We start from the raw sequence: 27,804 nt of genomic DNA, 5'->3' as shown, positions 1-27,804 counted from the left end.
TCCTCTGCTGTTGTATTTTGCAGCTCCGTGCTGTAAATGCCTTTTTCACCTCCGAGACACCTGCGTTTCCCCAGGAAGATATACTGATCCCTGAGGTGTGGCTGACGCATCGCTGTCCTTAGCCTGTAAAGTAGCCTGGGGCCCTTTGGGATGCAGGGTGCTTTGTATATGTCAGTTGTGATTCAGCGGAACTTGCTTCCGTCTGAACCTACGGTATCAATCAGAGGAGCAATATAATTAATTATGACTGGGCTGCACAAAAGTTGCAAAATCAGAAGCGGAGAGTCCTGGAGTTGTTCGTGCTGATGGGAGGCAGGAAGATGAACAAGATGAATAGTGACACTGCCATGAACTGTGCCTGACTGCTGTCTTCTCCTGCCATCCATCATCACACCACATGTTGGCTGGGAAGGGGAAGCGGCTCACAAAAGAAGGGTCAGAGCAGTGAAAAACGTTCATACATCTCTATTCTCCTCTCTTCAGAGAGCAGCTTAAATTTAGTTTCAGCTGCCAGGCAGTGGAGACAGTACTTCAGCGCAGAAATGACAGAAGGAGCCCCCTCCCCTCAGAAAAGAGAGGTTAATTTGTCAAGCCATGTAAAGCATTTTAATTACAATTTGTATAACATGTATAAATAAATATTACATTCTTTCAGTCTACAATGCATACTAGGCATATCTTGTTAAAATGTCCATCTATGTTACTGGGTGGCAGGATTGGTTTTGTCCAAGTTAAAAAAAAAAAAACCAACTACTGAGTTTAGTAATAAAAAAAAAGAGAAGTACATGGGTAAAGACAGGACAATGCAAGTGCTTCTGGCTAAGTCAGGACATAATGCTTCTCTCCGAAGGCTGCATATACCATCTTCCTTTCAGTTACAAAAGGTTTTGGATGGCAGTGGTTTCCTCATTTTTTGATCTCCATCCTCCACTAGTGTAAACTGGCACTGAGTCAACGCGGTTCTGCCAGCTTACATGACAATTCTATGGCTCTGTTTTGTATTTGCTTCAGAATTATTACTGGTTTTGTATTTTTTTTTACTCAAAACATCAGCTTTACAATCTAGTCTAAAATTTTCAGTCTTAGCTGGTCGAATGGCAAAAAAAAAAAATCTATAAAAGAGCTCCAGGTATTTCTTGATCTTGCTTCAGCAATATTTCCCTCCCTTCCAACAGTCTGTCCAGAGGCCAGCTCTACCAGTACAAGGAAATAAAAGTTTAGGGACAATCAATGACTTTCTGTCCATTCTTCTTCCAGCTTTCAGAGCCTGATGAGAGCCGGTGACGTTAGAATAAACAGAAAATTACAGAATGAAATTATGAGTTCATGGACTTGGCAAAAAACCCCAAAATCCAGGCTGTACATATTTGGCCCGTGATGGTCTCAGTTCCAGGTACATTTCACATGCACCACTGGGGCGCTCCCATCGGTTGTTACTTCTAAATGCTAACGTAAAACAGCACCTTCTTCCCTTGGTGAAACATGGGAACTTTGGTTGTGGAGATTTAAAACAAACAGCTACATAAACAATCCAAACCTGAAAGTACAATGAATACTTCTTCCAAACAGAATGTATTTCTAGCTAGGGAGAAACAAGGGAGGCTTAGGCTTTCAGAAGAGACACCGCATGGAAATCATTAGTCAATAATTATCCCCTGAATTATTTAAATGACAGGAGATTACTTATAGCTCACTTAGAAACAGAAAGTTCTTGGTCCACTGTGAACTTAGTGAATTGAAAATTTTCCTGGTTTAAGATATTTAAAAGAAAAATACAAGAGGGAAAATTATTCTGTTACAATTTACAAGACAAACAGAAAAGTAAAAATAAAAATACCAGATAATTTCTTCCTCCTTCATATATAATGCCAAAGACACATCTTCACTTCAAATGAAGGAATAAAAAGAAACGGCTTGAGTAACAATCTAAAAAGTTTCTTTGTGGGTCATATGTCCGTAATTGTGATGTTTTATTAGAAATACAGACAAGTTATTGCTTGTCTCTTGCTTATTCTTTTCATGCTCTTATATTCTGTCTTTCCTTTTTAGAAATATTTTTGGTACTTTGAAACATTACTGTCATTATTATTTGCATGACCCCTAAAACAAATTTTCACAACCTCATCTTGCCCAGTTCATCACACCAGTCATACCATTTCCTTGTTCATTTCTGCTATTTATATTCCACTTCCTAAATCCATGAGGAGCAGAATAACCACTGGAAAACCAAAACAAAGTGAAAACCAAAAACATACCACGGACAGTTTGGCAAATTTCTTTCCCTGATTATAAAAACTGCCTCATCGTTTCTCCTGGTGATTCCTTCCCCTCCCCCTCTTCTGTCCCAATATATACTGTAGAACTGAAGGCATCAAGGTGTGGTTAAACCCAAAAAACCAGCAAGGAGCTACACTTTGTCTTTGAACTTCTCCATGTAGTTTCGTATCTCTTTGGAGTCCCCCAGGTCCATATCCTGGCACACCCACTTAATGTCATCGTCATTGCTACTTAGGATTGAGTTGACAGTAGGACAACCATCGTCAGGTGGGATGGTAGTGAATGTCGTGAATTTTACCCGCTTCCGTTTGGATGTCGGTGAATGTAAAGGTTCAGATTTCTGTTCCTTTCCGAGCTTGCCCCCTGAGTCAGCACACCTGTGAACCTGGCTCTGAATGTTCTTCTGAGCACTGCCATTGAGGAGCTGGTTGCTCTCCTCGCAACCCGAGCCTCGGTCGATAATAGTTGTGTGCTCGTCCTGCTGAGGTGACGCATCTGCTGTGTTCTCCAGCAGTTCTGCTTCATTTCCCAGCCAGACCCAGTCATGGGAATGGGTCATGGTGGCCTGTCCTTCCACCAGAACCTGCTTGTGACGGTACTTCAGTGCAAATGTTGCACAGTTTATTAGGAAGACTAGAATTGCCAGGCAGAAGACCCCTAGCAGGGCATACATCCCGATCTCCAAATCGCTAAGGCCCCTAGGTGTCTGCACCAGGTCGTTTTCCTCCATACCCGCATTGCCTTTTGGGAGGTCTACTTGAGCTGGGAAGTTGGTGAAGTCTATAGGAATGTTCTGCAGCTGGCTATCATCCGAGAGCTTGCCACCATCCAGCCTATTGTTTTTAATGACTTTATTTTTTATTACGGATTTCGCTGTGGTGCTGACTTTCCTGACGGCGCCTTCCTCGCGCTCTGCTGAAGAGCCACCATAATATCGTCCATCCTGGCCATACCGTTCCTGATCTGACACTTTGTGCCGCCTGTCACTAGCGTGGTTTTCGATCTCATCAGCATCATAATCTCCACCTGTATCAGAGTCTGCATCACTCTGGCCAAACTTGACTTTGATGTTGCCATTCCCCACAGCCAGGACGCTCTTCCTCTTGGACTTCTGGCAGGCTTCAGAAATCATCATGTCCACTTTGATTAACGTGCCCTGACCTTCACCTTCTGCCGCCACAACTGGCCATTTTAAGGCAGCGTTCTGGTGGATCGAGACAACACCTTCGTCTAACGATACAGCAGAAAGGGAGAAGTCCTTAGAGTCATAAATGTCCAGCGGAGTAACAGAGCTGTCGCTGAACTGAATCCAGGTGCTTACTACAGCTTCCTGAAAGGAGAGGGATATGGTTAAAGACAGGGTCTTAAATAAAACAGCTCAAACCCATTGCAGCTCATCAATCTCTCAGCTCTGAGCAGCAGCTGGAGGAAATGGAAGACAATGGCTCTGCACTGCATTTAAAGCAAATCAAGCTTCAATTGATGGGGCAGAAAATTGGTCACATTTTTCATTAAAGGTTCCACTGTTATCCTTCCTGCAAATGTTTTGCAAAGAACATATCAAATAATTGATATGAGATGTCCGTAATACCAAAATACCCATTAACAAGCTACAATTTCCATGATTTATAAAGAAAGTCGTTCCTGTCGTACAAAATCTGAAAGAGACAAACCAGAAAAATTACAAGAGGCACTTGACAGAACACTTATTTTTGTCATGTTCCCCATGCACAGGTGTCACAGGGAGCTGTCAAATTAAGCAAGGCATAAATATCTTAGCAGGAATAAGGAGCTACCACAGTATCTTGGAAATGGTCGGAGCAGAAGATTCACCTGAAAGAAAGACTCACGGAACAATTGCCATTTTGCAGGAGAAAGGTCTGTTTTAAGACAAACACACTTTATCCTTGAGATAATTACAAAGTCCACCACATTTCTGTGTCAAGGAGAGGAGGTTGGGGATTCTGGTATGATCTTTATGACAAAAATACAAATGGCCTGGATTTAATTGGACTATCTTTGTTCTCTGCAGGTAGCACTGTTAGAAGTCATCGTTAGAAGCAAACACAAAGCTAGAGGTCAGCTCTTGCCATTTGAAATCCCATCCAGATGATATAGATATTTACTTCTCCACGTCTCAGTAGCTTTCTTTGCAGGAGATTTCTTTATTTTTCCATTTGCTCTGTCTTGCCTGTTTAGCCAGCAGACGTGCAGGCAGATTGCCGGCGTGCAACCTCACACAAACCCAAAGTCCTTTTCTTCCCAGACTTAAACCGCAGATGGCCCTAATAACTTTACACTTGGGTACATCAGAACGACTTGACTGAAAATCACCATCAGGGAAAAACATTGCCACCCTGTTAACATCCAGTCATAATACAAATTTACAACCTAATATGGTTTTCAATTGGCTACAATTTGTTACGCTATGGTAAACACAGGGAATTGCTACCCTTCTAGTTAGATTTAAAGCTTTTCAAGGAAAACAGCAAGGGGCATTTAGTTGTGCAGAAGGTTGGACTATGCTGAATATTGCCATCAGCAAGTTCTTGAGGGACTAACAGGAGAAAAAAATAAGTCGTGGTACAACATGAAGGAAGGCAAAGTTCTTGGTGCTTCAAATGAACAGCTGCAATGGAGCCAGGGTAGCTCAGAAGCTGGGAAGGGTGAACTGCATAAGGAAGTTATAACAGCTGATCTTTCAATAGAGAAACAATCCTGAAATGGCTTAACAGACAGAAACATAAAGCTGCAGGGCACGGCTTAAGTTTGTATCATAGAAATCTATAGTAGAGCAAACCCAGTTGTGGGCAAGTAAAGGATTATTTTTTTAATGGATATGTGTATAGAGGAAAAGATGCATCTCCTCTGGCAGTTCAACAAGCTGTTGCCTTCCTTCTCCCTAAAACAAAAGGACAGGCTTGCATACCATCGGGGAGGTATGCAAGATACGCTTAAGTTTTCATCAACCTATAGAAGGCAAAACCACCGGCATCATTTCAAGCATATATCATAACAGGCTTGACATTGTCTCTCAGTGGTGCTCTCTTCTGGAGAGAAGAATGAGGAAATAAGCGCAGAATTTTGTACAGTTAAGGTTGGGAATTATGAGGGCTGTGCCTCCTCCCAGCTCCGCTGAGGACTTCCATAGTTCCACATCCCTGCAAAAGGATATACGATACTAAATCCTTCGCGCAGTCCTTAACAGCCAAACACAGCATATCTGGTGTAGCCGAGTCCCGGATCTGATTATGGCCCTTACTATGCAAGTAGGTTTTACTGGTGGTAGAACAGGGATTTGGGGTCTCCGTCCAGACACTGGAGAGGAACACATATAAGGAGCCATATATTATTCTTTCCTGTCGTCTTAACGGTATCTTCACTCCTTTCTGCTTTAACAGCCCTCAGGCACCTTTCAGGTTAAGAGGTAGCCAGCATGGAAAAATTCAGCCCGAATGGCTAGAGTTTGACAAAGTTGTAAGCAACTTCAAAACAGCTTTTATTCTTTACACTATTCCTCCACTATTCTGCATTCCTGGTTTTATGAAGCACAGAGAGAGAAAAATGGAATGGCACTCAGCTGAAATTTGCAGGCACACATGTGATTTACTATGACAACAGAGGCGTGCAATAGCTTAGCCATTATTTGCAACCAGTGTTGGTGGCTTTTATTTCCAAGGGACCCTTTTTTTCATGGGAAGAAGCAATTTTTTCACAACACAACATTGTCATGCTTATACCAGGGGCAATATTAATTAAAAGGGAAAGAAAACAAATGAGAGAGAGAGGGACAGAATCGCAAGTACTGCCCAAGTATACTGAGTCAGCCCAAGTATTCTATTTGGCAAGAGATCATCTCCTCTCATTCACATCATTACGGAAAGCTGAAGCCAGGGGAAGGAAGTGAATTTCCCAAAGGATTATAAAATCTGAAAAGCCAAAAAGAAAAAAAGAAAGAAAAGAGAAATTATTTAGTATCGTGTCCTTCAAAGAGCTGTTTCTGCAAATCTTATGTACCACATCAGTAAATCTCCTCTGAATCTCTGACAAGGTCCTCCAACTACTATCAGCAGATAAGGATGGATTGGAGCCTTCTTACCTGCAAAGTTGCTGCCCCTAGTGTGATGGCCTCAACACTGAGGTGACAAATGCTTGTTTTCATTAATTATCAAGCATAAACAAAAGCTTGAGGGATTATCTGGTTCTCCAGTCTTTCTCTCCTTCACTTTTCCTCTCTCTTACACACACACACACACACACACACACGCTCTCAGCTGCACTCCCAGAACAAATGAACCACAGCTACACATTAGTGCCAGCGCCTCTTACAGAACAGGATGATTTATATGGTGACTGTGATGATGCAAAGTGAGTCAGATAATGTACATTAGATCATGTTAATGACAGCAAAATCAAGTCCAGAGGAGATAACGAAACTGCTTCCCACAACCACTGATGATTATCAAATATCATGCTTTCCCTAAGCACATAAAGAACTTTCTTTATCAAGACACATTTTGTCTACATTCTCCCCTGTGCTTTTGCTGTTGTCTTCCTCCATTCCAGGTATAACTTCCTACCAGATCAGCAAGTTGGCCAGTTCTTGGTCTTCTGCCATTCCACCACCTTTTCTGGCCTTCAGTTACATTGCTGCTTATCAGGCGAAGACGCCACTTGATAAACTTGGATAAGCTTCTTGGATGAACTAGCATTTTGCTTTTTAGTAGTAGTTTTATCTCCCTTGTTATCCACTTGCTATGTTTAGATGGGTAAAACAAAGGGGAAGTGACCAGGGTACAGAAGTAACATAGCACTAGTGGAAACCAACAGTCCTGGAGGGGATCTGTATTGCCAGACCCGGAATACTTCAAACCCTGCTGTATGAGTCACCACAAACACTATTGTTTGCTGGCTATGTCTGGTCCACCTAGATAAAACAAGGAGGATCACACTCCAAAAGGCAACCTGAATACATGAAGCAGAGCTGGTTTGGAAGCTCAGGAGAAAGCCCATCAAGCAGAGATCTAATGAGTCCCACTGTGCTGGGACCTGCACGAGTCGCCTGGGAGCCCCAGTGATGATCGTTTTGCCCTCTAAAGCATTACACAGCATTTGAAAGCCTGCTTATCTTAGGATGTTCCACTGAGCCCGTCTGCAGCATCACAGTCAGTGATTACAGTGTGTCCTTCAATACCTCCTCAAAAGAGCTGTGGTCAGCTTGATAGCAGGGTGTGCTATCCTGTGTTCTTCAAGCAAAAAATAGAGGGATAAAGTGTGTCAGATTGGTTGCATTTTAGAGGATTCTGCTGCTTAGAAACACAGATATGAGGACTGATCAGTGTATTTGATTTTATTCCATGCCCAGAATAAAGAGGTCTTAATTCACTAAAGCACAAATAGAAGTATTTGTGAATAAGCCCTCAATTGCTGGGGTTAGCTGCAGTAGTCCTGGCGTGAGGCAGGACACCAAAGGAAAGAAATGGATGGCTGGATGGCTCTGCAGAAAACAAATACATCCCTCCCTCAAATTAAGGCAAGGGAATACTGTTCTTAGCAGCTTCTATTAGACCAGCTCTCATTGTTCTATCTGGGGACTTGAATGCTGTAATGGGTTTCCCTAGCAATTTTATCACATGAAATATCAAAGTATTACATGTGCATTTATTTTTAAGCCTGTGGCTTGTGTAGCAAAAATTGGGCTTCATTGTTACAATGTGGAAATGAATGGCAGCCAAGACTCAGATCTTAATTCAAACCATGCATTCCCCTACTGTGTATTTCTTTCTCTCCTTTTTGTCCAATCTGCTAATGTGACATTCCTTTCCAGTGGGAATTTGCTTGTATTTGCAAGCGAAGAATTCAGATTCTTATCTAACAATACATCCTTTCTCCCTTTCCCATGCTGCTTAATTCCTTTGTCATACTTGTGAGCCATTGCATTGCTCTGTCAGTTTAAAGAAGATATAAATACAATTTAAGTGTAATTTATACTGACAGAATGGGGTAATGAATCCACACTATAAAAATACTCCTAATATCTGTTACTTAACTGCAAGATGTCAGCAAACTCTCAGACCTAGTTTGCATGAAGGACGTAAGCTAAAACGGGACATTATTGTGTCAATCCAAAAGGCAGGGGTGTGCAAGCAACTCTAGCGTGTCGCCCTGACTCAGGTGGTGCTGAGCACCCTCGCCTCCTGTCAGAGTGAGAGCGGACATCTCGGAGGACAGTCCCTGAGGTTACAGGTGATCTCTGGGCTGGGTCTTGTCACTGGTGTCAACCGGAGCCACGCATGTGAAAGAGGAGAACTTGGCCTTCAGAAAGCGCAAACATTACTCTTTGTTTCCCTAAGAAAATGTCTGCAGTTTTCTAGTAGCACTGAGAGATATGTTAATATGGCTATTTATTAAAGGCTTTCTTTTTCATTCTATCCACTCTCCCATTTCAGTTCATTAGACCACATGCAATACCCTACAGTGATGAAAAAGCTATGATATGACTGTGAGTTTCCCTGCAGAGCCAGCTGAAATGTAAGAGTCCTTGAAGCTCACTCAGATCAGAAAACACTTAAACACTGTAGGTTTTCTGTTATTTACATTTGGAGAGGCCTTTAAGACGGCAAATGTTGATTTGAACAACAGTCAGCAAGCCAAATTGAACAGCTTTCCTACCTGAGCAGATGGCCACTAAAAATAGACTGCTCACAGCTACAGTTCCCAGATTTTCAGAAGATATTTCACCTTTGATATTTAAAAGTTGGTCAACCTGCATTTATTTTTAGGCACCAAAATCATTGATCCACTTTCCAGTGCCAATGAGCATCCCATTGATTTTGGAAAAAAAAAAAAAAGGAATTACGGGCTCAGCATCCCTCATGGTCACCTCAGGTAATTAGTTGCCCAGCTATAGATAAAGATATCTAACTTAAGGTATCCAAGCTTAAAAAATATAGCTTACGTTCTTTAGATTGCTAAGTGTTTGGAGAAACTGCCAGCTCTTCAGGACTTTTTCTTTGGCTGCTTTGTGCTACTTATGCAGACATGGCGTGGTCATTATAACCAAAGAACTACTCTAGTTATTACGTTCATTGAAAGAAAGTCACAGCAAAAATACTAAATTCATTCCTATGATATTGAAAGATGTGTAATAACACAATCCATATAATGCTTTTTGCCTTCCATTGCACTATACAGATGCACTGCTTAATCTGCTAGGGACAATATTGTGCCTGCCAGAGTACCAGCTACCCAAGGACATTTGCTAATCTATGTTGAAGCTTGGCTATTGAAGGTGCTAAAGTGGAGCCAAGGAAAACATTTGACTAAGAACACATTGACTGTTTTTTCCATATAAAAATGCTGAGACATACACAGTCATTCCTGACAAAAATAAAACCTTCAGCTACCTTAACTGTTATTTTGTTTTTAAGTTGCATCGGTAAGGTTTGCATGAGTTACTCGTGCCTTTTTATGAACTTGCTTGAAAGGAAAAGACACACTTAACAATCAAGGCCTCGCAAGAATTCAAGTATATGGTTAGGTTCTGGGCTGCCTCCTTGGAAAAAAAGCTCTTTCAAAAGGGCTTGATTTTCAGAAAACGCTCAGGACTTGCCTTCTGAAATTCCAGCTCAGAAAGGATCTCAGCCGGTATACTCCAAATCACGAGTCTCTTCTTGCAAAATTTAGCCTCAAACATTCCTACATTTGCATTAATTCTTCTAAGGGCAAAAGACTTAACTGTTATATCCTTCACTCAAACCGCGAACAAAAGGAAAGGATGCATGTGACTCGACAGGCAACTCCTGTGCTGTGACTATTTCCTCCAATGTGTTTTCTAGTGTGAAACCTATTCCTGTCTTATTTTTTCGGTGCTGCAAATGCAAAGTCCCTAAGGTCTCTTTTCAACGGCAGCCCTGTCTACAGGGTAGGATTTTGGCCTGAGAAGAAGTGATTGGCTTACACCAAGGTAGGAAGTGAATTGCACAGTATGTGGAATTAGCTCAGGCCTCCGGGATACAGGCACGGCCAGAGTGCCCCAGTAACTAGGGCCTGGGCTCAGGTTCCACGGTGACCTGGCATGACCAGGGCCAGGACTGCAAACACTCCGGGTGCCTGAGCAGGAACTGACCCTCACACCTAAGTGAGGAGTGGTGCTCCCAGTAAAGCCTTCTGCTGGGAAGCACGCAGGATACTTCTCTTTCTCCTGGTGAAGAGGAGGTGGTGGGAAGACAAGCAGAGGCAACGGGGGTGGGCAGGCTCCATACTGGAGGAGCTGGAAGGAGAAGCAGAGGCTGAAGTGGGATTCCACAAGAACATGCTGCTCTGTGTTTGCAGGAAACCTGGGCAGGAGGTGCCGTGCATGGGAGAGTGGGATAAACTGACTAATTTGGGATTGCTACTAAGCAACTGGATTTCCTTGGATGACACAGAGAAGGTTTCCCACTGCTTTCTAATAGAGTCTAGGTCCTGGGTTTTTTACCAGATGGAGTCTGGAGAAGAGACAACAGATTTTAAACTTCTTTTACTGAAAAAAAAGGTGCTTGATTTCCTCTTGCCTCCAGCTTTACAGACAGAATGTTCAGTGAGCATAACACAGTAGTGCTATCTGTAGGCCCAGGAAGGGGACAGCAGGGACAGCAGCAGCCCACACTGCCCAGCAGCACCAGAGGCGGGAGGCATTTTTCAGAAAGGCAGCCTGATACACCCGGCCACTTCTGTATCAGAAATGTGCCACTCTGTGGAAACTGAAATTGTCTTGCAAAAGAACATCATCAGCTTCAACACAATATTTCACTAAAAACATTCCATAACACAGATGCTGGGAAAAATAATTTCAAAGCAAAGCACGTTTACAAATTTTTATTCTTTTGTATTATTTCATAACTTGCCAACTGCAGTGATATATAACGACATGTCATATCATACCACCATGCCATAATACAATATGAGATGGCATGTTGTGCACTACCGAAACGCCCTGTCAAAATACGCCGTAACCTGACGTTGATAAATATCTTTGCATACTCAGGACAGATTATCTATAAATCTGAGAATTTGACAATACACCTGTGCAACCCTTTGAGATTCACAAGCTCTTTTATCTGCAATCGAAGCCATGATTCTTCCAATGACGCTGCAGGACAAATGGTACTCTGTCCTACATAACAGAATTGGGTTAGGCACGCTTCAGCTTTCGCTTTTACAGTTTTTGTCTGAAGACAGTATGTCAGACATGGTTTCTAAGCCCTGGAGAAGGATATAAATGGGTTAATTACATAAGATTCTTATGTTTACAGGATGCAGTAAATGGAACAGATGGGCAACATGTCCTTCTAGTTTGGACATTTTCCTGTCACTAAGTTATAAAACAATCTAAATTATTTTTATGTTCCAGAAAATTAGGTAGCAATAATCATGAAAATGGGCCATAAAACTTGACTTGAGATCCCTCCCTATCTATGTGAGATGAAATACAGTTTCTGTGAGGAGTAGCTGTGGACAGTTAATTGCATGGTCCCCAGGCCCACTCTTCAAATCAACTGACTGAAAGAGCAATGAACATACAGCTTGTTCCATCGCTACTGACCCTTGTTTTTAATCTGTTCCAGAGCAACTGTTCGCCTCGATGTGGTGGTATTCTCCAATCTTCTTTTCCATGTGGGTTGTGACCTGAAACACGCTGTTTGAAAGACTCCCTTTACAGAGATGGAAATTTGCTGGCTTAAATTAAGTAGGATCAGCACAGTGACACCCTGGCGAACTGAATGGCGGACCCCCCCAAATCCACGTATAAAATAAAAGGAGAGAGGAGCCTGGCAGTCTGCTCTGACTCCAGGATGGAAAAGAAATGTATTTGGCTATCTTCTGCCTCTATTTTATAGCTCTTCAAAATATTGAATTGTTGTGACACACGTTGCTTTGTGCTCTCTGGCATGGAAAACAAGGGCACGCTCATATAGTGAAAAAAAGATCACCGTCCAAAGACTGCCTGTGTTGTGGAAATAACAGATGCTGCATCATTTAAAGGAAGGGCATTAAAAATGTAAATAATATAAACTTCAGTGTAGTCAGAACTTTTACTGCAGACCAAGTCCATATCTGAAGGGAAGAAATGAGAAGCCAATTCCAGAGTACCTCTACAGGAAAGCTATTGATATGGACACGTACTACACCTATACTTTAAAGTCCAACTTCTAAACTTGTTATGAATTATCATCTGTACTTCACGTTGATAAAACGCTGCCCCATCCCAAAAGGCAACAACAGTAAATGTGGAGGGTACACTACCTGCTTAGGAGTATGAAGCAGCTCTTGGGCAATGGTTGTAGCCACAATAGCCCGACTACTTGCTGTGCTTGGCTGAAGGAAGAGTGAAAGCCCAGCCACCAGCTGGACTCCAAGGTCCGTTATGGTCACTTTGTCATCTAGCACAGTCACTGTCTTCTCTGCCAGGATGGAGTCAGACAGAGGAGACAAAACCTTTAGAGAAACACAAAAGAATCAACTTAGGAAAAGGCTGATCAATTAAAATAACCTTTCTTAAGGTCATCATCCCTTCTTGTCTCCAAAGCTTCATGCACAGAATTGCAGTGGCAAAGCACACTGAAAAGGCAGTCTGATTTCATTAGCATGGTCAGAAAAATATCCAGTAGAGAGGTTATGGCTGAGAACATTGCATCCAATACTGAGAGCTGTACTATCTCGGTTGTGTTATTCGCATCATTTCACTAGAAGAGTCAATTTAAAACTTTTTTCCCCTGTTATTCTGTGTCCCAGTATGGATGAGCTCATCAGATTTACTTCCCAACCATTTCAAAGGGAGGTTAGCAACATCTAGGATTTGTCCTTCGCTTCTTTGCTTGGAAATTCTCATTTCTCTCTCTTTCCTGTTTCTGACGGAACATAAAGGTGGTAAGATATCCTCCCCTTTAATGAAACTAAGGGCCATACTGCTGTCTAGCTAGTTCATGCACATACTGTCTTCTCCACCTTCCCCATCTCATGTCTACAGCCTAGATTAGCTGTATCCACTCTTTGTGCATTGGCTTCAGTAAGGATTCAGCTGGGGCAGAACTGGGATTTGGTATTGGCCTTTCACGGTCATTAATCAGGTCACATGTTCCCCCCCCCCCCCCCCCCCCGAACTAATATTTAAATAAGTCAAAAGAAACTTGGCACTATCTAAAGATCTCTGTCTCAAGAAGTCAACATGGTGTCCATCTGGTGGTACCCTGCATCCACGTGGGGCAAAAGCTCTGACTTCTCACTGAGCCTGGACGCGCTGCCTCTCCTAAAGATCTCCGAAGGCTCTACGGCTTCCAGCCCCTGGCCACACTGCATGCCTCGGACCACCTCTAGCTTGGATCACCGTCGTTGGGTCAACGCTGCGTGTGACACTCTAGAAGGCCACAGGCATGTAATGGGAAATCATCCTGTTTCAAGATAGCAGAACACCGTACTGGATTTATGCCCGCACACAGGTTCTCTATGGGAATGGCTGAACATGGCAGTCTAGAGCACGATACCTGCATCGTTGTCATTCCTACTTCCCGTCCGATCAAAATCCTGCCTTCCTGCAGCTTGGCGATGTGAGGATCCTCCAGTTTCATGAAATCCACCACCAGGTCTGTAATGTCAAACTGCCAGTCTGAGCCCAGCAGGTAGCTCAGCTGACCCCAAGGGCTAGAGTCCTCAGCTACGAATTGCGTGAGGACTCGCACCATGGCGTGCTGGTACTGCAGCGTGCATCCTCTTCCTTTCCGCTCGTCTTCATCCTCATCATCGCTGTCTCTGGTGGGTCTTTTTTCATAAGAAAATGAAGCATAAATAAATGTTTTCAAGAACATTAGTGAAAACTAACATTAGAATGCTAATGGAGAGTATCCCCTTAAATAACAGCCCGCCCTTCCATTTTTTTTTTTGGACCACTGTGATTCATGGCTACCTACGATGAAGGACCATGCGAAAATGGACTATACCATTTCTTCATCTAAGCTGGTATGTCGGAACAACAACAACTCCATAACTGGACCTTACCAGAGCACCACACGGTGCTTCTGTCGTACAGAACAGACACACACAGAGAAGCAAAAGTCCCACAGATTTTAAAAGCTTTATTATATCTGCAGATGTCCAGTGCAAAGCTGGGGATTCCAGTACTGCTCTTCCGCATGGAAAGACGCTGCATTTTGGGTGCAGGTGCTGCAGTTGTTCTTGCTGAGAGGCAAAATCAACTCCATTCGTTTTACAAAAATGCCCAAGAATTTTAGCAACTCAAACCCACCTTTTGCTGGAAACAACTGGGACTCGCCAGCCTTTTATTTGGCTCAGCTCTGTGTCCGAAATGTCGATCTGAAGAGGCAGGCGTGGAACCCAGACTGTGATTTGCAGAGGAGCACTCAGATACTGATACGTGAAGTTCACAAGCGCATTCACCTTGCCTTTCATTTCTTTGCCATTGACAAAAACATAGTCACATCTGTCAGAAACCTAAGGGGGAAGAAGAGAGAGAGAAAGAAGAAAATGCAATCACTGCAACAAAACAAGCTCAAAGTGTAACCCTGGCATCTCAAAACCAAAAGCAAACAAAAAAGGCTCCCTTCTCTTTATGCATATTAATGATGGCCTTTTGCAATGGGAGCAGCTGAACACAAACATCTTTGATTGGCTCAGGAGGCATAATGATGCTGGAGATGCCTGAAGACTGGATACTATTTATGAAGCTGGTGGTTGATTTTGGGTTTGTTATGCAGTAGGCCACTAGCCGATCACAATGCTGTGGAATTTATAATGAGCAAGGCCCCTCCATGGCTTGGTCAAGAGGAACCCAACAAACCAAAACAGGTCTCAGTGGAGGCAAGCAGCAAATCAAAGCTCTACCTTGATGAGTACGTTCATCAGGGTGTGACACTGCTTTCAGTCTTCAAGACAAAGGTGGAGTGGGTTTCCTTCACTGAAGAGTAACAGAGGCATACTAATTTCCTCCACAATAAACATTATCTGTTTATAAATGTTTACATTTTGATTAAGGCTGTAAAGTATTTCTAAACACCGCAGTAGATTTATCATTAAAATGTAAATGCTGTCCTGAAATATATGCAAGCATTATCATAGCCATGTAAGAGTTATATCAGCAATCACTTCTTTAATCAATGTTGTAATTTACAGACCATTGAGTTTTCTCATTTATTACGTTACTGAGTACTAGTGATAAAATCACTCCTGAATATATAAATCATTAAGAGGGATGCAGATAGTATGAAGTGACTCCATGTGATAAAGTCATTGTCATATCTATTCCTAAAGGTGTCATAAATGTCTGGGGAAATCCTGTGGCACGTTAATCATACATTAAGTGGCTAGCAATGGGAGCTGTTAAATTACTAAATGAGCTGGTATGTCTGCAGAAATTAACAGTAAACCCAGCAGATCTCTTCAACTCCTGCTCTTGCTCCCATCCCGTCAGAATTCTATTTCATCACCCATAATGAGTATCGTTAGTGGTGGCAATGCATCTCCCCACCTGAACATATATTTATATTATCATCTGCTCCCTTTATTCCCACTCCCATTCCCAATATCATTTTATTCAAATGAAGACTATCAGCTGGAAATGCTTATGTCCCCAGGCTAATCAAACAGATGGACGTCCTCTGTGACCACAGATACGGTTTGATTTAAACATCCCGTCTGTATCCTCTGTCAGGTTTAGCCACTGCTCACACTCTGGTAAAATATTTCATCATGAGATTGCAAAAGGAAACTTCAGAGAACATAATACAACATCTCTATGACTCATTCCTGAAGAGGGTTACGCCGTAACTGGGCTCTGCTGACCGGAAGCAGTACTACGTACTACAGTACCTGTCTGTTTAGGCTTCTCCCTCAGACCATCTAAGACAGCTTCAAAAGTCTGAAGATGGCAGAAACGTCTTCATTTTATCACTATGAATGGCATGCCCTATTTCTACATGTATTAACTTGAATGGCAATACAGAAAGGGGTTCAGTTAATGCTAGGCTGTTTCAGAATGGCTACTTGATCTCATCTAAAAGTACTATGCAGCGGAGGTGCATAATATAATATATAATGCCATGCAGAAATTCAGAACTCCTTCCTAGATGGGCTGCTCGCTCTTTCTATGGTGCCATTGCATCAGCTTCACCCTGGGAGAGGAATCATCATGAAAATGTTTCTCATGAAAACAACTCCAACTGCACAGGCAAGCAAGGGCTACATGCGAGGAGTTACAGCCTTGACTTCCTGATCACAGAGCCATTTCTGCCTAGAGCCGTATATGGCCACTAGTATCTTAGACCAGATATCTAATTCTTAGATGGCTGAAGTTGAAAGGAATTCACATCTAAATAATATACCACATATGAATGTAACCTATGGCACAACACCCCCAGTGAAATTCAGGGTACAAGGAAGCCCTGGCTGACACAGACTCTAATTTCTGTCTTCCTCTGTAACCTCAGGAAAGTCAGTTCAACTCTTTCTGTCCATTCATTTTCCCCCAGTGGTGTAAACACCACAACCCAGGGAGCTTTGGTCAGCGCCAGTCAGAGAACTGCACCGCACCTAGAGTACAGAACAACTTCTAGACAGTTGGACTTGATGATCCTAGAGGTCTTTTCCAACATCAATGATTCTATGATTCTAGAGCCAAATGGGAAGTACTGAGTGTGCCTGGGGGAGAAGACCCTATGTCTGGAACATTTGACAAAGCAGCTTCAGATATGGCTCTTCATTCTTTAGCCCTATCTTCCTCTGAGCAGAAGCTTTTGGGAGGCTTGTCAGTAAGATCTAATTTAATTCTGCTTGGAGCAGTAGCCATCGCTATCCTGAAACTGGTTCCCTCCCAATCATTTCTACGGAGCTCATCGCAAAGACAAATGAATGAACTTTCTGAGTTAGTTGTATTAGTTGCTTATTTATGCACATAGTAAATCACATGCACGTGCTGATAAAAGACTTCTGGTAACTTTGCTTCAGACTGACCAGGTCTGGTCTAGATGTATGATTTAATATTATCTAAAGCCCAATGTTGTCAGTAACAGAACAAATGCGACTGTCAGGGGAAAAAACACAATCACAATAGTAGCAAAACTACAATTCCTAAATGGTTCTGGGCTGAGATCCAATTTCCATCTGTATTTGTAAAGCTGCTATATGCCTTCATGGGTATGCGACAAACAAATGGCTAAACAAATATACACAGCATCCTAAGGAGGTGGCTGCTGTAGCTACCACCCAGCCTTTAAAATTGCTACGGTTTAATATTTATTACTGGACATGCATCAGCAATAGTGGCAGGTCTTTATGAGTTGCATTGAGAAAAACATTACTCTTCTCACCAAGTACAAGCATTGCTAATGTCCTTACAGATGCTCGCTCTTCTGCTCCTCTCTTTCTGATAAAGAGGTAGCACACAGAGAGTACAGGAGGAGCAAAGCTTATATTCCGTTGTATTACTGTATGCATTTTAACTATTGTGCTGTCAGGTATTCGTTCTTGAAGCAACACTGATTGCTTTTGACAAAGAAAGTCAACAGACTTCCCAACTAGTGCTATACAGGCATGAAAGGGAGAAAGTATCCCAGCGCCTAACTCACTTTGTGTGCGCTCTCCATATGTACAGGATTAAGGACACTCCTTCTCAAGAAATGTTCAGTTGAAGCTGTTCCATAGTCTACGGCTTCTGTAAGCAACACATCTCAGCTAAGCTTAGCTATAGCAGGCTAGCAGAATGAGAACAAGTGGGTTTGCTACCCTTGCCCTTGTCTCACACAGTGCCACTTAAAAAATAGACAAAAAGGATTTGTCAGCTTCATTTTACAACATCAGCAAGTCATATGTAAGGTCTGATTTGCTAAGCAGACACCCCTCACAAAAAAAGGGTAGGGGTTACGTGGTGCAACAACAGAGCCCCTTAGATCAGATTAACTCAGATGGCAATAACATCACAGTCAACTTGTTTTTGGAGTTATTCAACACAGACTTGCAAAAACTATTTTGATCTCTCCTCATATCGGGTTAAAAGAGATGGAAACACGGGACTGCTAAGGACAACCTAAAACACTGTTGCATGGAATCATGGAGGAAGGTTAGAAGGGAGAGTAATAAATTAAACTGGATCATACTACAACTCAGATTCTTTTTAATTAAAAAGGTATATTTCTTTAAGCATTTTTAATAGCTAAAATTATCTCTCTGCTTTCCTCCAGGGTTTTGCAATGCTTGCCGAAGGTCACCAAACAGTACAATGACCGGCTGTCATCTGTGAGTCCTGCCCACAGTAGTGTAAGAAAGTTTCTAATAGAAGCTGGAGACTCTGAACAGTTATCTGCCTCTCATCTCCTGTAGTATTTATGCTTTTACTATGAAAACATCTTCCCTCTGAAAGTGTTTTTTATCTTTGCCATCAGAAGAAGTGAGAGATGATGAAGGGAAAACCTGCTTAGCCACCACCTTTAAGTGATTGGGTTTTTTCTATTCTGCATAGCAGATCAGCGCGGAGTTTTGCATTTTGAAGAGCTTTCTGATGCTATTCGAGCAGTTTCTTTCATTATTAAGCTGCATTCAGCTACTTTCCCCCTTTTTTTCTATTTTTCTAACTGATCTCTCCAGATTAAAACTAAAATAAAGAAGCCAGACAGCAAAAGACAGGGCTAAGCGCAATTTCCTAGAGGTTTCTTCTTTGCCTTTCTCTTTTCTGGCATTATATTTTTGCGCCCCTTTGTAACAAAGGCCATTGCCTTTCCAAATGACTTGGAGAGATTCTCTCTGCAACAAATCACATTTTATTGAGCTGACAGAGAAAACTACTGCCTGGAAATCAAGAGAGAGTCACTCCTGAATCACTACTGATGGCACTATGCGACCGTGTGATCTGGGGAGTGAGGGTACCTTTCCACCTGTAACGAACAGATTAGCTGCAGTGAATATTAAGGAGATTCCTAGTACCATTACCAGCCAAATGCAGAACCTCTGGGTCTTCCTTTACTTACTCCTTTCTGATTAAGGTCTTGATCCCACCGTGACCTCTGCATTGCAGAACTGCAAGAAGGGAGCACGAGCTGCTTGAGGTCACCGCAAAGGATGTGACAATGTACTGCCCTGGACTCTGCAGCCGTAAAGGGGCTGTTGACACTTCTGTAAGAATATCGGTTTTGCTGGGCTAAATTCCGCTGCAGGTTCCTGAGAAACCTTCATTCAATTACTGGTGGAGGCAGATAGTTTACAAAAGAGAAATTTCATGTCAAACATAAGCTAAGGCTGCCTTTCAAAAGATGGTGAACTCAAAACATTGTCTGTTCTGTTTCATATCTGTTGTACACAGGAGTGGGAAGAACGACAACTCTAAGACCTAAAAATAAATGAGTGGTACTGACTCTCTGAGTCTAGTCTAGTCTAAGCTTGTTTATTCCTCCTAGTGGTTTTTCACCTCTGGAGATATCAGCCCCGTCTCTGAAGGACAAAACCAGAAGTCTTTAATATGGCAATCCTGTCAAGTTTATGAACACTGACAATTTGTGAGGCACCAGTCCATTTTCTAGGTAGAAGTCTCTGTGGTTTGCCCTTAATTAAACACCCTGAGGTTTAAAAAGCCTCAGAACTTTAAGACTGAGCAGAAATGAGGATATATGATAATGGTAGATGCCCTGCTTGTATTCATCAGGTTCAGAATCTTGTATTTTGGTGTGTAAACCCATCTATCCATTTTTGTTATACTAATGTAAATGTTGCTAAAATATTCAAAGGTTACATAAACATTTAAATATTTATGAAAGAACTTGTATGAGCAAAAAGAATTTTCCAGTATCTCTTAAAGGAATCTCGATTTCAATTCAAAAATCTACGGGATAATTAGTAAAGAATAGTGATGTTCAGCACTTTTCAGATACACAACAAGCCTAGTATGTCAGCTCAGTACCATCACTCTTACATACCAGAAGGGCAGTTGAAACCCGTGGAGGTTAAGCTTTGTGAACAAACTCATTCATTCCATTAAGGAATACAGAGCACCAGAACGACTTATCCACTGAATATACTGACATATGATATGTAGAAAGTATGAGACAGTGATGATCATTCCACAACCTTTCTGGACAATCCTTTAGAATTTTGCAATATTCATGTCCTTGCTATAGAATTTCTTGTAAGGTTTTTTTTTTAGCGACATCCTCTGTAGAAAAGGAATTATACCCTATTAAATTCTAGAGGTTTTGAGAGAGACTTTAAATAGCTCTCTAGCCTTGATTCCAATTAAACGCTATGATTTTGTATGTATTTCTTTATCCATTTTTCCTTTATACCTAAAGGAAATCCTATGCTACATGAACATTAGCTTTTAGCTATTAGCTGTTTAGCTATCAGCTTGCCATAGATGGCAACTGCTTCGTAAGAAGGATTTCAATGACTGGCTGCATAATCCTGAATAATCAATAATCTACTACTGGAAAATAGAAGCTGTCTCAAGGCCCATACTATTCATTTTTTCATGTTAAACTGTTTAAGTCTGATAAGAATTAAAGCTTCAGACCTGAGCTCTTCCACCATTTCTGGAATGATATTTACAGCTTTGTGACACTGTTAGAGCAGCCTTTAAAATGGAAGCATCCGCTACAGGAGTTGCTAATTGCTAGTGTGGCTTGACTTGCCAGAGCCAGCCCTCGTTCCCGCTGACTACAGCTGGAGCTGTGCTCGGTGACTGGGAAAGGGAGGCCAAAAGCTCCCCTCACAGGGCGACCATAAGTACAGTAGTGCAGACTTAAGACTGATAAGACTGTCATCTTCATAAATGAAAGGCTTGATTTTTCACGTTACGTGCAAGAATAACCCTGAAAGATGTTTTTACCTACAACCCACTAAAAGAAGAATGAATTTGTTTCTTGAAACAGTTTAGGAATAATTACTCCCATTCTGGAAACAGCGATGAGGGAGCAGGGCAGGTATTACACGTTAATAACTGATTTAAGCCTCTTTCACATTCTGCCTCTCTTAAACCTAACCGTCTGCAGTTTTCAATGGACAACACGGCTTGCGCGTTGGCTTGCTTTGTGCTTGTAAACAGCTGCCACGTTCCAAATGTGCTTTCAATCCCTGCGATCAGTCCTCAGGCAAAGCTCCCAGCAACCCGCACTAATAACACAGGGATCGAGCCCTGAGTGCTGAAGAAGAGAACTCTGTAAAATCAGGGCCATAGTTTAAAAGCAATTTGGACTCTCTCTGCCGAGAAGGGTCTGCGTTTTCAGTATCAGCAGCCAGATTAGCAAAACTAAGTAGAAAACCCCCAAAGCTAGAGAGCATTTCTTAGGGAAAAGGCTGTACATTATCTAATCTCATTACAAAGAATTTGCTGGCAGCCTTGCAGAGCAGAAGCAGTACATTTAACTAACTGAATATCATTCACTACGACAGAACTGAGAGAGTAAAAGGGGCACAAAATGCCAGCTGAGGCTGGAGGGCATCTACTTGCTCCCAAGTGACCAGCTTTTGAAGCTGAACTGTAGCTGCGCTGAGCCACAGGAGCTCTCTGCAGATAGCATTATCACATAAAACAAAATCTGTCTTGTTTTGTGCACTGTCGAGTCAAGTAATTTCTGAAAATGGGGCGAACAGAGTTTGGCTCCTACTCGCTAGGGATATACCAGGCTATATATGCAGCACAGCCCCAAATATCTTCCTTGGCAAAGCGGGATCACAGGGCGAATGCAGGGACTCTTAATTCCATCTACACACTTTGGACAGTACTTGCACATTTGTGAACACAATTCTGGTAATTTTCTCGCTTAGTATTTATCTACAATATACAAATTCACAATGTGTAAATTACAGCTATTGGCAGAAAAGGAAAGGAGAGCCATCATTTCTTCTGACTGTATTACTCAAAACGGCTTACCTTCCCATCATATCTATAGCTGTCACAAGGCTAATGTTATTCCTCCCATTTACTTTCCTGGTCTTGATCTTGCAGCCCTGAAGTTGATTTGAGGCACTTTCTGAGGCACTTGAGGCACTGTTACTGCCACTCTGCTTTGATTTTTCATTTGGGATGTATAGGTTTTCCATACCGACATCACTAATGCAGGTAGTGGCTGCTGGGTGAAGGCACCCATCATGCTGGGTGAAGGCATGAGGTGACAGCGAAAGAAGTCTGCAAGGATAGGGTTTAAAAGTTTCTTTAGCTGCCCTTGAAATTTTTGCATTTTATGTTATGGCAAGGTATTTACAACTTTTATTGCTGAATTTAAGCATCGCAGACCATGTCAATTTTGAGTTTCAATTTCCACAGAGGCTGACTGCCTGGGGAGTAGTGGTATCCATTAATGATATAACACCTTCTAGGAAAGCTCCACGTAGTGCTGGCCTACATGCTGTATTTGCACCTGACAGAAGTGTGCCCTAAAGCTTCATTTTTCTAAAGCTCCTCTGAGGTTTTTCCACTCTACTGATGTATATTGATCCCAGTAAATCACAACACTATGAAAAATATGGAGGAGGGTAAGTAGGTGGACTTTCTATTTGCAATTCTGTTCAGAACGTAACATATCATATTAGATTTACCAGAAGAAAAGCCTACAAAGTCACAGGGCTTCCGAAGGGCAAAACAATGGAACTTCCATGCTGTGACTTTGTTTCCTGTTCTTAAAGGTTTTCAGTTTCACACAAATCACAGGAACGCATAATATCAGAAGAGGAAGGAGGAGCCATCAGAGAAACAGCGTGCTGGATTTGGACTCAGAAAGGTACAGCTTCTGCTTGTGAGGGTTTTCAAGGCTTAATCAGGGTGTGGTGAGTAGGAACTGCATCTGCAGTTCATCAGCTACCAAACATAAACTTCGGGACGGTCACTCGTGGCGGCCCTTGGGGGTATCAGCGCCGCGCAGTGGGTGTGACAGATTGGCATGCTTGTTCTGAGCCCGCTGGTGTGTCCCTGCAGCCCCGCACAGAGACCCCAGCTCTGGGCGCAAAAGCAGCGTAGCTGTGCTGCTCTCAGCACGGTGTTACGCGGACTGAGCTTTCAGCTCCCGGTTCTGGAGCTAACCAGGGGAAGACTTGCAAGCCTGAGAATGGACACACAGTGCCTTACACGGAGCACTCCAACTTGTCTACATTCCTTCCAGAAAGTTATATGACTACTTTATGTTTTAAAATGAGAGTACTGCTACAATTTTGTCTGTGTGGGCTGAAGTACCTGCAAGAGGCATCAGCCCTCCATGAGTAGCTGCCTGAATATTACAGTGGCGGGGACTGGCAGTAGCTGCGTTGTTTAGATTGACCCCTCCATGCTTGCACTGAATCTCGCAGGACTATCATAAAACCACAGAAGAGAGCATTACACTAAATGACTTCACGGAATATGGCCTGTCCATCATTAGACCACACTGGAGTCCTGGAAACCCCATCTAGTGTGACTTTTCATTTCTCCCTTTGTTTTATAGAGTTGAGATAGGAATGAGTCTTGCTTTAATCAGACGTTTATCCACCTAGTTGTTCAACATGCTCAGCTCTACAACAGTTGCACCTAGCTAACAAATGCCAAATAGAGTTTTATTTGACCTAAGTAAAAAATGAGCAATAAATCAATTGCATTATATTCACTGTAGGAGTTTTTATTGGAAGTTAGTGTTCTTCCTCAATCAAAATTGCTAGTAGGAACAACCAGTTCTTTCTAGTCAGCCCCTTGTTTTTATTTTCTCCTATAACCTGCACTAAAAACATAATGTGAAGCCCTAAATTCTCTGACTCTTGAAGGCTGTGCAATAAAGCCCCATACGAAGAATATATGTGTATGCTGAGGTGCAGAAATGCAATGCAAGTTCGGATGCTTACCCTGCCATATGCAGCAGGAGTTGAAAGGTATGAGGGAAAATGTAACGTGCCCATGACGTGCCAGGGTTTCTAGTGGGATGAAATCTTACGAAATTCTGCTTCCCCTTGAAATCACCATCTGCATCACACTTCATCAAAACCCACCACATCATTATCTGCCTCCAGACACTGCTGGTAAGAAAGCACAGGGAAGAAACCTTAGATGCCATGGGGAGCTTTGTTTTGAGCAGACTTTGCTTTCCTCTGACAGACACTTAAGAGATTCCCCACTTTTGTATTTTGGCAGTATCTGTAATAACATTTCACTGAACCAAGTGCAGTTATCACCAAGCTATGTTTAGGACCAGAAGCACTGATGCTCTACAAGATCAGTTCTGTAATGCTCATCCATCGTGTAACGCTAATTTCAATGGGAAAAGGACCAGTTCTTGAATTAGCCCTTTGGAGAGCAATACACCAGATATTTAGGTCCTTCCTTAATCTCAAGCATTTCCACATCCTTTGGCACTGCAACGCACCAGGTAAGGCCAGTCACACCCTGACTCCCATTTACCTTCATACAGGTTTTGACAGACCAATCCACTTTGGCACTAGCACTTTATTTAATGTAACACTTCACACCCTTCCATCACACCAATGTTTCTGTCATCACCTGTCCCTGTCTCACCATTCCCTGGGTGCCTGTTTTGCTCTCTCTTGGGTGCATGTCTGGAAAGTTTCAATGGATCCGAGGACCAGCTGAGCCCTTACAGTATTTAGATCAGGCAGCAGAAGCTGGTGCTGCAGCAGGACGTTATGCCCAGCCAGTCTGTCAGCTGTGGGAGAAGCTGATCCCCATTCAGGTCAACGTGTGTACAGTGTGGGGACCTCTGCTCTCACTAACAGAGTACCAGCCTTGCCTATGCAGGGATAACCACGCTTTTCTAGGTAGGGCTAATATAAATAAAGGGCAAGATGATTTTCTTTACTGGCGGAAACTTGCTTTTGAATTACATAGTCTGGCATCCAGCCCCCATGCTCAGAGAGCAAGCGGTTGTGTTGCCCAATATATAGCCACTGATATGAGTCAGAGTAAGCATCTTTCTATTTGGTGCCTAAACAATATGATGAAAAGACATCCATAGACACATAAGCTTATATTTATTAAGCCTTTTTTTCCTCTGGAATAGCCATGGTACTGTGATAAAGCATTAAGGAGCCTGAGGGACTGTCCCCATATCATTAAAATTTCAGGGTGAGCTTTCCTGATGGCTTTAATGAGTGCAGTGCTTTAATGAGTGCAGGACTGAGGCTTAAGAGTTTGATTCTTTAATAGCTGCCCGTAGCTCAGCCGCTCAGCTTGGAACTGCGTTCAACCTACTGGCAGGAAAATGCATAACTCAACTTTTAATAAAAATACCTATGGAAGCTGCTCACTAGTGGTTCCTCTGCCTGTCAAAAGGAAAACAGTGTGTCTAGTTTTAAAACACATTTTAAGTTTTGCAAATCCTGAAAGTAAGGAAGAACCGTGAAATTTCTTTGTAGGTAAATAGCAACTGAAGAGGCTAAAGCCTCTTGGGTATATTAAGGCAATAGCAAAGTATCATCTAAATAATGAGGTGCCGATGACTTTTTCTTAGTAAATAGGGTCTTGTGATACGGTTCCAGATATACAATTTTAAAAATAAATTCCTACAATTAGTACACAACTATTTAGTTGTCTCTTATGAAATGTCCATCTGTCAGCTTCCTCACTGGCAAACTGAGACTCTCCTACATCACGTCTTACACAGCATCCAGGCTGGCCTTTAATCTGAAGAGATTCACAAGTGAACAGCAGACGTTTCAACATGAGTTTACATCTATTTAGTGAGAATTAATTTCATTTCGTAAACTGTTTCCACCACACATGGCAAAATCTCTGAAACATTTATGAATCCTAAATGACTAGTTCATGAGTCTGTCCCCTGACGCCAGCAGCATTCACAGTAAAGTCACTCGTGTGTAAATGATTCCTGGATTGGGCCTTTAAACAAGATCTGTAACCTTCACAGGTGTCTGTAAGTCTCGTCACTACTGCTTTGAAAATGTTGATACCAGCAGCAGTTCCAGTCTTTTCCAGCTATTAAGCTAGAGTTCAACCATAAGCCCCTGCAGCCAGACTTTCGGCCCCCAACAGTTCAGTGTTGCTTTGATCTGGGATTTTGTTTCAAGTTACTGTGATAAGAGAGGGACAACTGTGACGCTCTGCTCTGGGTTTGAGCTCCTAACAGAAATTCCTAACGTTCTTGCAGTGGCCTTTACCTGCGGTTAATGTCTCCCCCTGCTCATCAGCCCCAATGAAACCCACTGTTTATTAACAGCTACTGAGGGAAGGTCCCTGTTTCTGTCCCCAGTGGCGACCACAGCAGCTGCATGTGTGGACTGAGATTATCTGGATCCATGTTTTGATCTGAATACATCTCAAAACTATTAATGCCTTTTAAAAATGAAAAGAAATTAGTAAATAAGGTCTTTAGAATATGATTCCAGGCTAATGCAGTGAGACTATTATCCAGCTTTTAATTTACCAATTACAAAAAACAGCAATAAAACAAGAATACCATGGATACAGCATCCCCTCATGTAGCAACGGGATAAAACCTAGTCCAAGAATGATGAAATACAAACCCAAAATGTTTACAGTAGCTTCTGAAATACACGTACCACTGAAGATTTTTGAACTCAGGTTATTTTAATGGAAGAAAAACATCCTCAAGTTTGTAAGCATTATCAAGAGTTTTCAATCTGGAAATGTCACAAGGTATTGCAAGTCTCCCGAAACTGCTGCTCTTCCCAGCATGAAACCACATCTGTTCTTGCAGCCAGGTGACCTGGGAACCCGGAGCAGTATATGCTCTTTAGCAAACTGCACAAAAGCACCCGCAAAAGCAGCCACGTTCCACTTGAATTTCCAGGAGACGAAAAGGAGCCTACGCATGCAACTGCAATTACTATTAATGGATCCAGATATATGGATCCTATTGGTAAATTCCAGCTTAGCAAAGTAAAATTTGGCTGTTGCTTGATTTTTAGTGCCATAATAAATTTTCTGTCCACTTTTAAAAGGTTGGACCGCTGTGTGAAGGTCTAGAGCATTCAAAGATTTTTCAAGTTCATGAAATCAACTGTAGATTTGGAAGTAAAGACTTGAAACTATGAGACAATAAAAAAAGTAAAAGGAGTCAGCAGATCTGTCAGCAGATTAAGACAGGACACAAACTGTGCACTGAGCTGCCTCCGGACCGTGTGTATCACTGGGGAAACTATTACCTGTTACTTGCAGATATATCTTAGGTTTAGATTTCCAGTGGGCTCTGTTACTGAGAGTAATGTAACTGCAGCCAAACTGAAGGCACTGTAAAAATTGGTATAAATAAGCTTTTATCTGATGGCCATACAAATCGCTGGGAGAAACATTACCTTTAGGCTCTTTACATGAACCATACAAATGGACACTTATTTATTTGCTGACTAAATATTACAAGCCAAGTGCTAATGGGCACCATTCGTCTTCAACTTCCAGCCTAACTCGGTATGTTTGCCTGAATCCAAAGTTATCAGAGATTCCACACAACTGAAATCAAACAGAAATATCTGTGTGAACCTCTAGATGATAATATGTCTAAGTATTAAACGGCTCTCCTCAATAACATCTTTTTTTTCTTA

The 27,804-nt window shown here is 42.2% G+C and overlaps 1 protein-coding gene across 1 annotated transcript in view; it reads right to left on the bottom strand.

Annotated features, from left to right (window-relative positions):
• Window positions 1–413: 413 nt before the first annotated feature.
• TMEM132C (transmembrane protein 132C) overlaps window positions 414–27,804 on the bottom strand; it is a 226,633-nt gene continuing 199,242 nt past the window's right edge. Inside the window, exons 6-9 of the mRNA XM_075110801.1 lie at window positions 14,561–14,766; window positions 13,803–14,076; window positions 12,565–12,756; window positions 414–3,607 (exon numbers count right to left, since the gene is read on the bottom strand). Coding sequence (XP_074966902.1) covers window positions 2,408–3,607; window positions 12,565–12,756; window positions 13,803–14,076; window positions 14,561–14,766 — 1,872 coding nt within the window. The 3' untranslated portion in view covers window positions 414–2,407. The remainder of the gene's footprint in view (window positions 3,608–12,564; window positions 12,757–13,802; window positions 14,077–14,560; window positions 14,767–27,804) is intronic.

This window comes from Phalacrocorax aristotelis, chromosome 15 (assembly GCF_949628215.1).
Source record: "Phalacrocorax aristotelis chromosome 15, bGulAri2.1, whole genome shotgun sequence".
NCBI lineage: Eukaryota > Metazoa > Chordata > Aves > Suliformes > Phalacrocoracidae > Phalacrocorax > Phalacrocorax aristotelis.
The sequence above is the reverse complement of the archived record's forward strand: the minus strand, read 5'-3'. Positions and strand labels throughout refer to the sequence as shown.